The sequence below is a fragment of the Pinus tabuliformis genome, chromosome 5_2, assembly GCF_031772625.1.
Source record: "Pinus tabuliformis cultivar Carrire ecotype Pingquan chromosome 5_2, CPIR1, whole genome shotgun sequence".
NCBI lineage: Eukaryota > Viridiplantae > Streptophyta > Pinopsida > Pinales > Pinaceae > Pinus > Pinus tabuliformis.
This window is the reverse complement of record NC_142306.1, coordinates 804106940-804119279: the sequence shown is the minus strand read 5'-3', so window position 1 is coordinate 804119279 and position 12340 is coordinate 804106940. Positions and strand designations below refer to the sequence as shown.

General features: G+C 36.9%; 1 protein-coding gene across 1 annotated transcript; it reads right to left on the bottom strand.

Annotated features, from left to right (window-relative positions):
• Positions 1-10075: 10075 nt before the first annotated feature.
• MSFC1 (Mitochondrial substrate carrier family protein) lies at positions 10076-12077 on the bottom strand. Its single transcript, XM_089437027.1, has 2 exons — positions 11374-12077; positions 10076-10806 (listed from the first exon to the last, which is right to left on the bottom strand). Exons 1-2 carry the CDS (start codon positions 11806-11808, stop codon positions 10264-10266), a joined length of 978 nt encoding a protein of 325 aa, XP_089293153.1. The 5' UTR covers positions 11809-12077; the 3' UTR covers positions 10076-10263.
• Positions 12078-12340: the final 263 nt, after the last annotated feature.

Here is a 12340-nt window from a genome sequence, read left to right as displayed (position 1 = left end):
ATTTGAGACTGGGCCATAAGAATTAGGGTTGACATGGCTGCTACAAGAAGCACAAACAGAGGGCCAAAATCTCATAATTTTGTGCACATGGCCATGGAGTAATTGAGGGCAGATGATGACGTCCTAAAGGTATGTTATGCCTTTCCATGTTGATGATTTGCTAGGGATTGGTAGGTCCAATTTGGATAGTGGTATAGTAGCCTATGTACAGTGAGTTGGAGGCATGTTAGTGGCTTCTTAGTGTGTCCTAATACAATGGACAAGGGAAAGCTTGTCATTGTTAAGGGCGTAGATGGTTTGGGCTCCAGTTCATTGAGCTCAAATGGTGGGGGATGATGATAATAGGGTTGATGTGTTGTGCCCTAGTTCATTAATTGACAATGAGCCAAATCAGAGATAAGAGGGCAGCCTCTAAGCCCTAAGTCCTATCATCTTTGGAGCACCAGAGAGGAAGAAGTGGGTAGTGGTGAAGATCCTATATGTTGGTGTCTTTGGTGGAGTAAAGAGAAAATAGTTGGCAGACTTGTATGAGTCAAAGTTCAATGACATTCGAGGAGCAATTATCATTGATAGCGGCAAACTATCGAGTTGGAGATGTATGCTTTCGGAGGGAGCATAAGTTGTGTGACCAACAGAAGGGAAGGAAAAGTACATGCAGAATGTGTTCAAGGTACATGGACTTACAGGATTGTGGGTGCGCACCATCAACAAGTGGGTCAATTGCACTTTGTTCAAGGCATATTGGTCATCATGATCCCTGGTACGGGAGCCCTAATGTTGTTATATTAAAAATTTGGAGTATATGTGTTAGGTTGAAAAGAGTCTTGTGTACTAAGTTGATTCATTGCTATTTGTTATTCCGTTGTGCAAAGTAGAAGTATTAAGGCATTTGAGTGTGTTTGTGATTGTGATTTTAGACTCAAACTAGATTCTCAAGTGTTGTGGAAAAATCAACACTCAAAATTGATGGTGCCTAAATAGTTCAGGAGTTTATAAATCTTTGAAATTATACCCTTACAAAACTCATGAGACAATTAGCTAGAACACTACATATGCATGTAGCTCAACATAGATGGTTGTCTAGTAACTCTAGAGATTCATAATTTGGGAGTTTGATTAGGTAGAATACAAGAACTAGAGAGATACACCTTAATGTGCGTTACAGTTGAGTTTGAAGCTCTACTTGGTCCAAGAATTGCTTTCAAAAAACAAAACTTCTAAAGAATGTTTAGTTCTAAATTCAACTTTTAATTAGTATGTTTTATCTAGAATGGGTATGTCTTGTTTTCAGTACTGCAAACCTTAAGAAGGGGTGTCGGATATAACACTTACTATCTAATAAAATCACCTTATGGCTTTAGGACATGTTACTATTGACTTTTTGTGTAAAGCAGTCTACCCCATGTTCGTAAATAGAAATAAATTGCTTAGTAACAATGATATATATGGAGATAAACTCCATTGTAATAAATGTATCAATGATAAAATCACCTTATGGCTTCAAGACATGTTACTGTTCACTTTGTGTGTAAAGCAGTCTACCCCATGTTCGTAAATAGAAATAAATTGCTTAGTAACAATGATATATATGGAAATAAACTCCATTGCAATAAATGCATCAGTTATTCATTGATAGTATCATATTGTGTCATTCTAAGTATCTTCCTTTAAGCTAAGATATGTGACCCAACCCTATCTTGGATTTACTCATCCAATGATCTAACTCATTTTGTAATAACCACTAGCTTCAGATCTTGCCGCACATGAATGGAAGATGTTCTTCAAAATCAATGAGGGAAATCAGAACTTTCTCATCATATAAAGGATATGGGTAAGGAATAGATGTCTTACTTTTTGAGTCTATCTTGACACATCGTATATTTCTTTTAGTTATGATGACCTGCTAGTCTTGTCAGTCGTTCTCCCTCGCTGCTTCGTGTAAGTCTCCTACAGGGCATTTTGCTTCTCCGTATAATTCATACTTTAATGAACCTTTTTTAGTAAAGATGTTTTGATTTCCTGATCAACAATTAAACATGAATCTTCTCTACTTATCCACAAAATGACATTCTGATTGTTCCTGAGACCTCTGATAATGACTGCCATAGCTAACTTCAAGTTTTGACTGTAAACACAAGGAATCTATGTTTTTAATCCAGACCGAAGGAATAAGCCTCTTTTCAACCTCCAGAAGGTATGATTGGAAGCATCTTGACATGTATTAGATTCCATCACTTTTTCCTTTACCTAGACTCATTTGATTACACAACCATTTGGATCCTCAAAAGTAGGATAATCTCCAAGGAGATTTTTGAGCCTACATGTACAAGGTTGACCTTAACCAAACTTACAAATATAAGAATGATAGAATATGACATCAGCCATGGCCAAAAGTTTAAAAAAACTACATCCTTATTTTCAACATTTCTTACCAAAACGACTTATGATTGTCGTGGAATTGTCTTATAGGCATCTTTTTACTTTTATAAAAAAATACAAATTATTTTACTAAGCCAAATAACCTCTTGTGGCCATTATTTGTTCTACATACACCTATAGCTCCAACCTACACTTTGGAAGGAAAAGAGGCTTGATGCTTGTTATATGTCTTTTACATCTCCTTGATAAATTTTGATATTGCAGTTCACTTTGCAAAGTGGTTTCTTGTAGAGAGATTAAATAGATAGTCATTTGCCATCATTTCAAATCCAATATCCTCACGAGTCCTAGGCCTAATAGCTCCACTGGGATATGCTTCCCGAACTTCATATAGTGTCTTAACCATCTTGTCTGTAACTTCTCTGGGACTTCCAAATTAACACACTTGTTGGGTTGAGCGGAGAATGCAGTTGGGTTGCTTCTATTAGAAGGCATTTCTTGCTCCACCATTCTTGTTTCTTCTTGAATGCATCTCGACATCAATTTTTCAAACCCTGGAATTCAATCATTGTTGAGGACATGTGTCCCTTCTATTTGGACACTCCCTTTCATAGTGGCCAAACTTATTGCAAACAAAACACCTGCCCTTCCTTCCTCCCTTAGACCCGGGCTTTCCATGGAAATGACCTTTAGACCCTACATTATTTCTCCTTTTGGCATGAGCGGAGAATGCAGTTAGGTTGCTTCTATTAGAAGGCATTTCTTTCTCCATCATTCTTGTTTCTTCTTGAATGCATCTCGACATCAATTCTTCAAACCTTGGAATTTGATCATTGTTGAGAACAGTGGTTCTAAATACATACCACTCAGATGGGAGTCCTCCAAGGGTAGTGAGAATAAGCTCCTTGTCAGGAATGACTTCTCCAATCGAGAGTAGATCATTCTTGATCTCAGTGATCCTCAAGAAATATGGAGTGAATATCCTTGTCCTTGCCCTTCTTAATATCCTTCAACTTATTCTTGAGAAATAGAATTTGATTAGCATTACCTTGAACATGCCGATCAACCTGTCGTAGATCTCCTTGGACGTCTTCAATTCAGAAATGTAGGCCACCAGATACTTGTCAATGGAATCCTAATAATATTCTTTGCTTTGACTTCAACCCTATTGTACTTGGTCTTTGTAGCAGCGGGTGCATTTTGAAGGAGGTTCAGGGATTTCACCTTGCACATAGTCCATCACTTCTTTTTCTTCCAAGTTCAAATCAAAAGATATCTTCCATCCATGATAGTCAGATTTATCATGGAGCTTGTCTTCATCCAAGAAGTAGGATGAAGAACCCATTGAACCTTTTGTCCTTGTCCAACTGTCTTTGGTGATTGCTTTTTCACTCTTGCTTGGGCTTTGTCTTCACCTCATCTATGATTCCATGTTAATTTCAGGCAACAATGGTATGTTCTATGCTTTAGAGAAATTTTACTTCAATTTCTTTATTAACCCAGTGTCAATATTCAGATTAGCAATCACATCAACGTGATAGTAATATGCAAATAAAACATAAACATAAACAATAGAAGACAAGCCAAGACAAGACGACACAAGATGTGGCACCAATCAAGGACAAACCCCAATGTAGTGAAACCCTTGATCAAATCTCATTTTAGTCTTCAATAGTTCAATAGGGAGAGATAATACAATTTACAAATGTGATAATTTATAATAGCAGCAAAAGAGCCCTAACTAGAAAAGTCATTGCTGATCAACAGGGCAGATTTGACTCTCAGCAAAATCGGTCAACTTCAATGAACTTTGGCCTCCAAACAACAAGATAAAACAACCCTCAAAACAGTCAAATTCAGCCAAGTCAAATCTGGTCAAACAACCCACTTGCAGTCAGCACTAGCTACAGTCAACAGTGAACATTTAGCCTCGATTTTTGTGCCCAAAAATGCAACTTGCCCAAACAGAGATAGCCCTCACAAAAAACGCAGTCAAAGGAGGTCAACACATGTTGGTCAACGCTTGGTCAAACTGTCCTAAAATTCGGTCTCTTGAAATTTCGGCCTCTTGAAATTTCGCTCTCCTAAAATATCGGACGTGTGGAGAGAGAGGGGCTCAGAAATCCATACCCAATCAATGAGGAGAGAGAGAAAGAAGTGTGAAGATGAGTGTGTCCAAATGAGGTTAAGTCACCTTCTATTTATTTGCAACATTGAGGATGAATAGATGTGACTATTGGGCTTCGGAGTCTACATAAGTTTGCTGGCCAGCCTGGACAATTTGACCATAATCAAAATAAATTCAGAACTTCATTTGTACATATCAGAATCAGATGATCTTTAGATCAATCCTACATCTCTCAGAGAGAGGAATCCAAGAAAAATATCCATTGTCATAAATAAGATGACCTGTGTGGAATTTGGCCCTAGTTGCCAATTTTAACACATTTCGTTTGTTGACTTGATAAGGTTTATAGCTAGAAGGTGGTCATTGGGGGTTGAGAAGTCTCATCTTTGATCTAATTCTATAAGAAGACGATTGTTTGGGTTTTCACCAAGTGGTGGGGTTTTGCCTTGGCATGGAGCCTACATTTGGTGTCTTTTGTCTCTTGTATTTTCTTTGGAAATTGCTTGCCGAAAGAGAACTAAAATAATTAATAAAAAGACAACAAAGTTCACAACTAATTATCAAGCTAAGGAAAATCAATCTTGATCTTCAACTACTTTCATTTTCCAACATGTTAGATAGGCATCTTTGAGCTGATAAATCATTCAACATTTGATCATTTGATGTATTTCTGTTTTCTAATTGTTCAAAAAAATTACATCTGTGTCTATTTCATTCAACTTGTTTTTGGCAGTCTATGTTCCATGTATCTCGTATCCTTGTGTCATGTGACTTGGGCTGTAGGCATAATCCATATATATGTGTGTGTGTGTTTTGGGCGGTCTATGTTCCATGTATCTTGTATCCTTGCCTAATGTGACTTAGGCACTAGGCATAAGCCATCTGTGCTTGTTGGGTGTTTGCAAAATGATTTTGCTATAGTGCTTGCTTGATATGTGTGATGGTGTGGAAGGAAATAAGGTTTTTGGAGCAACATTGGTGTGACAAGTTGACATATTTTAGTATGAAAATTTTGGTGCATCTATAGAATATGCTTTGAACAACAAAAGCACACAAATTCAACTCAAGATAATACATTTTGATAGGAAAATCAATCTGAACAATTATGACACATTTATATAACCAATGACCATCTGTTTTTGGGGGCATGCTGAGTTTAATTCATCGTAATAGAAGATATTGAGAAGAAAGATTCTGAAGATAGAACTGCATTAACTGTACACGTTCATCTAAAACATGTCCTAAAATTGACTGGAGGCAAAGCCGTAAGAAAAGTTTCATCCTCTATTTGAGATTTCCGTCCCTATTTTCATGGAGATATTTAATACAATGTTTAAATTACCTTAATATCCATATCAGGTCAATGACATGATACTGCAATATGTATATTGTTGGAATATCCATATTGTATTGTTGTTAGCCACATGGATAATCTAATTCGAACCAATATAATGTTTGAATAGGCATGCTGTTATGAATTAGATGCAATGTTGTATTGCTAAAAAATGGCTTTACATTGCACTAGGTTATTGCTTACTATCAATATCACCCCAATATCTTGGGATATTTCAGATTTTAGTAATCGTTCTTGTATGATGTTGTGTTCAGATGATTGCTTGATCTCAGTTTAGTATGCACATTATTACCCTTGTGGATGCAATCCAAACTATGTGGCAGGAAAAGTTATGCCAAACAGTCTTTGAAAAAAAAAATGAAAAATAATAATGAGGAAGGGTGAAACTTTCACTTGGATTAATGGAGCCCTTTACAAACTTGGCCCAGAACATACACAAAGGAGGAGTGTTAGAAAGGACATAATTTATGATATATCCAGGGTATGTGACAATGAACTCTGTGAAGGCCAGCTTGCTACCGAAAGGACTGGATACAAAATGATGCAAAGCAGTTATTACTGGCATCCATTTCATGTATGCAAAGAAGTACATAAAATTGTGACACATCTCAAAGGAAAGGGAAGCAGCCTCAAAGTGGTTCAATGCCTCTCAATTCACACCCTGCAGCTCAACCATTTGAAAGATGGGGTTCTTGATTTCATTTAACCATTTACGACATCATGTCCAGGTTGAAAGCACAATTATGAAGACCGAACCTGATTACTTTTCCAACATAACACACTTGTTTTTTAATGCATGGCTTTAGTGTTCCAAAGTGTGTTAATGCATTGCTTTAGTGCTCCACATGCCAAACAAGCGGGGACCTGCAACTTGTGTGTGTCCAATAGATGTAGGAACCATTGGTGCTTGAAAATCTTGCTATGGTCTTGAAAAGAATGTAGAAATACTCAACTCCAAGATGGGATTAAAAAACAATTTTGATATTGTCATTATCCTAGATATTCTATTTGGCTGTGATGTTTGGGCCTGTGGCATATCTAATGAGACAGAATAAAACTGGGCAAATCCATAAACATTTTATCACCTATAAATTTAAATGCAACACTCCTTACCCTATTATCTTGAATTAAATTGGATGCGCTTGGAGTCTAAAGTCATGATTAAATGTTTAGAATATAAACATAAATTGCTCAAGTTGCAAAGGGCAAGCTCCCTATTATCTTATAGTGTAAGTAGTTATAGCCAACACAAGGTAAAGAGGTTTGAAAGATTACAAGGATTGTCCTAATTATTGGAACATAAAAGAAGACCATCAAATCAATAATAATAAATCTTCCATCCATATGAAATTTAAACCATCAAAGATATTAACTCTTACATCCCTATGAACTTTAATCTGTAAAGATAAGACATGGGACAACAACGAAATCATTAATATGAGGAAGTTGAATTACTATGAAGATTATCAATCCTAACTTGATAAGCTTAAACAAAAAAATAAATTATTCTAAAATCAAGACCAATGCTTACAACCTCCATAGTGAAACTAGACAATGGACAGATCCAAAAACACTTTGGGATGAGCGAATTGTATCTATAATACAAAGGAGATGGAGGATGAACACCATTTCCTTTTATTATGACCTACCTTATAACAATACAAGATGAAACTTTACCCAGTTTCATAACCTACTCTTTTAGGACCAAATGGCTTACAGAAACCATAACAATCTTGGCTCTTTTCATTTCTACACATGTTCAGATATAGATATGACATTCTAAATAATATTTAGTATGATTTCCTTTATTTGTTCAACAGACCTTGTTGATCTTGGGGGATGGCAAACATCAGCGGCAGCAATATTAAGAACTTGAAATTTGACTCTGAAAAAAACTATAAAGAGTGGCATTGCCACATTACATCTTAACAATTCATTCCCTCTTTTCATACAAAGGTTTTATAACATATAAGTAGTCAATAAATACTTGATTTTGCAACTTACAAGGCTGAAAACATATTAAGCATTTGAAAGCTTTTATAGGATGTGATACACAAGACATTCTGATATTCCCCCATAGCTTCTCCATTGCCATATTCAATCTTTTTTCTTTTTAAGATATGTTAATGCAAGTAATCCACTAGCAAGGTGTTCCTCACCAGCAGATCATCATATACCAGGCCTTTACAAGCTTTAACCAGATATATACTTGAATAAAAAATTAGATTGGCAGTACAAAAATAATGTTCTGACAACCCATAGAGAATGAAATTAGCAATGAAGCATATGGGCTAAGAATGATTTCAAAGTTACTGCTTTCTTTTATAGTAACTAAATAGGCATTCTTTCAGAGGTTGTTAAACATTAACTCAAAGGTTGCATGTGTACGCGGCAACAAGGATATGTTGACTAAGAGTGCAGAGTAACCAGCATGAATCCCCATAAACTGGGCATGCAAGTTTATTCAAGGGTATAGCTAAAACCTAATACCACATAAGTAAATGACTAAAATAATACATGCAGAAATGGCACAAAGGCTAATTTCTAAGTTTGTGCACTGCATAAAGGTATAGCCAAAACCTAATACCACATATAAGTAAATGACTAAAATAATACATGCATACGTGGCACGAAGGCTAATTTCTAAGTTTGTACACCCTGAGTGGGCCTAACAGTTAAGAACATGGGATTCATTTTTGGAGGTCGCCTGTTAAATTCTGGAGGGGAGTAGAGTATGTACATGAATAAGCTGATGTTTGCAGATATTTGCGTGGTGCTGGCAAGGTACCAGCACTCTCACTCTCAGTGAGAATGGGATGAATTGTATTACTTGAGAAGGCCCCAAATGCCAAAATTAGAGTGGGAAAGAAAAAAAAATTAAGGAAATTCAAGTTTGAAATAATACTTTAAAGTTTTTACTTCAAATTTTAAAATTCAAGAAACAAAAGAGGAGTAATTGCTCAATTACAATTTACTATTCACTACAATTACTCATATTTCAGATTAGCATTTAACAATACTCATATAACATTTTAGTGTTTGACTTTGAACAATACTCACAATTTAAAACTTCAAAATAGTTACCTGCAAGTGAAAAATCTCTTTCCACAAAAGAAAATACTTGCCAATGTCTAAAAATGTGTTCAAACATTAAAATTCAAGAAACAAAAGAAAATTAATTTCTCAATTACAATTTACTATTTACTACAGTTACTCATATCTCAGATTAGCATTGAACAATACTCATATCACATTTTTGTGTTTAACTTTGAACAACAATCACAACTTAAAACTTCAAAATAGTTACCAGAAAGTGCAAAATATCTTTCCACAAAAGAAAATAGTTACCAATGTGTGAACATGTGTTCATAAAGTTGAAGAGTCACCTGCACAAAAGTGAAAAACAGCTCAACTGAAAATTGCTGCCCACACCATACCTGGAGAATTGCAGATTTTCTTTGCCCACAATCGAGATGTGACAAAAAGGGTAATTTCTTGCTTTAAAGCTGAACTTAACGAGTCCACCCTTGGATGTCCCCAATACTGAAGGGGTATGCCTGGGTACTCCTGATCCTATATCGACATACCTGTGACAGTGATGTCCCCATTTGGAGCACCCCAAACCAGGTGATGCACGCCTGTGCAACCTTCAACAAATCATTCCAAAGGATATTAAAAGATTCTAGACTCCAGATAAAGGACTAGCAAGAGTCCTACCTACATTGCAAAGAATGGCAATTAAGGAACATAAAGATATCTATATTGATTTGCAGAAAAGATGACAGATCAATCTGTCCAGAGCATCATGATTATTGAATCATTACTGGGATCCCAATCGAGTGCAAAATCTTAAAAAGTTCATTCCATGTTGTACATACTCAACAACGGTGTATCAAATATTTTTCAACACTAAATCAAACACCAAAATTTTCAGATTCGTTCCTTCCATTTCTAAATGCATACTCATCCAAAAAAATATATAAACAGTGTGTTCTAAAGATTACAACCAAGAAAATCTCATGAACCATTTCAGTATAAGCCCAACTCCCAAGAAAACAACCACATGTGATCTGTTGACTTTCTGTTTAATCTTACCAAAGCTTTCAATCATCATCTCAAAAGAATATGAGCAGGCTTCTTTAACAAATTCTGCCAACATGACAATTATCTGTGCATGGCCTGTGGCCTATAAATACAACCCGGTGACAAAAAAGTTTCCCAAACTAGAGCAATATAATTGCATAAATTTTTATTATGTTATAAAACGAAGGACCGATACAGAAGGTAGCCCAATCAGTTTCCCTGGGCATTTCTCAAAAAAATTAAAAAAAAATGCTCTGGTAGGCTTCATCATGATGGAACTAGCATTAAGTTCTCACTTAAACATATATGCCCAAAACATTTAAGCATGAGCATGGTGCAAGTATCTTCTTTCATAAAAACCAGTGACCTGGTCTGCCACTGCCCACATGATAGCCTGTCCTGGAGGTATTCTCATCAGCCTTGGAATCAATCCCTTCCACAAGGCTAACAATCCTTCTTCTGCAAAAATTGTTCTCAGCGCATGAAACATGCCCTTATATTTGAGTTCACCTGTTTCAACAGATCTACTTTGAGCCATTAACCTTGTTTTCACGACATCGAAAGGGCCGGTGCAAATAGGACCAGCAGTTCCTGCCAAAAATCCTGATATCATGGACTGCCATGGCAGGAGAACTCGACCGTCTCCCTCGTGCTTTTTCCACAGGAGCCCATCAAAAGCATTCTTGGCAGTGAACATTGCTGATTGATTGATTCCATTCCTCATAACAGTCGGTGCTGCACCAGCCCAAAGGCCAAGGAAACCTTCTTCACGGACAATGCTAGTTGCACAATGGATGGGGCCTTTATATTTGAGAAGCTCAGGGGCTAACCCTCTTTGCTGTTGTAGCCTAATCTTGACCACCTATTTATTTTGGATAAAACAAAGAAAACCCAATTGTGGTGTCAAAATGGAAAACTCATCCAGTCCTTTACATGGACTGGACATGAGGATGAAAACCCAACATCATAGTGTTGTAGCCTAATATTTCACACCTAAAATTCTTTCCATAAAATAAAGAAACACCAAATTGTTGGATCAATGATAGATAACCTATCAAGTCCATTAACTGAACGTGATGATGAAAATCCAACATCTAAAACACAAAGGCTTGCATTGACAGTATGCAGTCAAAAACCACAAGGGCGTATATGGAATCCATCAAAGAATTTGCAGGTATGGAACATGAATTTTAACCATGTCATGTGAATTATCAATAATCGGATGAATATTTCTCTTAGAGAAGAATGACAAGAATTCAACATGAAGCCAAAACCTGCAAGGGCCTCTGCAAAATCTATAAAAAAAAATCACCATGAACGAACATACAGCCAAAAGTTCATCGGCTCGAACCAGTATAAAATTACCGGATTACCACTACTGAGATAAAACATTAGAAAAAGAGCGGAAGAAAGATAACACGGGACCTACCTCGAATGGGGTAACAATCATGAGGGCCTCCAGCACTCCTGCCCCAAAACCAGCCATCATCCTGCCCTTATTGCTGAGTTTCCCGGTGTCAGAATCTGAGAAGGCCCCCTGCAGCACTGCATTGGATCCCATTCTCAATGTATACTTGAGGGTCAGATGGGTTGCAAAGGGTGTGAGCCCCTTCCACAAAGCTCTCACACCCTCTGTTTTCGCAATGGTTGAACCACAGTGCAGAATGCCCCTGTAATGCGCCACTCTGTCCAGTTGAAGCCTTGTCTTGATCACATCTATGGGCTGCAGGCAGCAGGCTTCCACCATGCCCCCCAGTGACCCAGAGACTGCCTTCATATATGGAGGAACCAGACCATCATTTTTGGGCTTGTTTTCTGCTGAAGAAAGTTTGTTACTGGGATTAGCAGCACCATCTCCTGCCATGGAGATGCCAAACTGGGAGGATTTTCCGCTAGTGGGTTACAATGGCATGGCAGAAGATGGGCTCAAAAGAATCTGAATCAGGAGCCGGAAACAAAAACCAAATCACATAACCAAAACCAGTATCCTGGAAGAACCGACCGATATCGAAGAGATGCTTTGGACAGATTCCCAGATTGAACAATCTGACCGGCTTACGCTTCAATTGAGAATTTCAAACGTGTCTGACTTTCCTTTTGTCGTTTCCCCACCACCGGGAATTCCTAAAACTGTGAAGTTGCGTAGAGTTGCAAGTCTAAATCAACGCGAAATCAATATTAAAATCGAAATTCCATTTTGTTGGAGAAAAGATGTTCTCCTTTTAATTACAAATTTTATTTTTTATTCTGTTTAATAGAGATGGCGTAAATTGTATTAGAAAAAGGCTATAGCAAATGCGATAGTCGACATTGCGTAGAGAATAATTCCAATTAAAATATACTAACAGGCTACAGCAATACATTCTATGTGATATTTTATTACAAATTAAAATAAA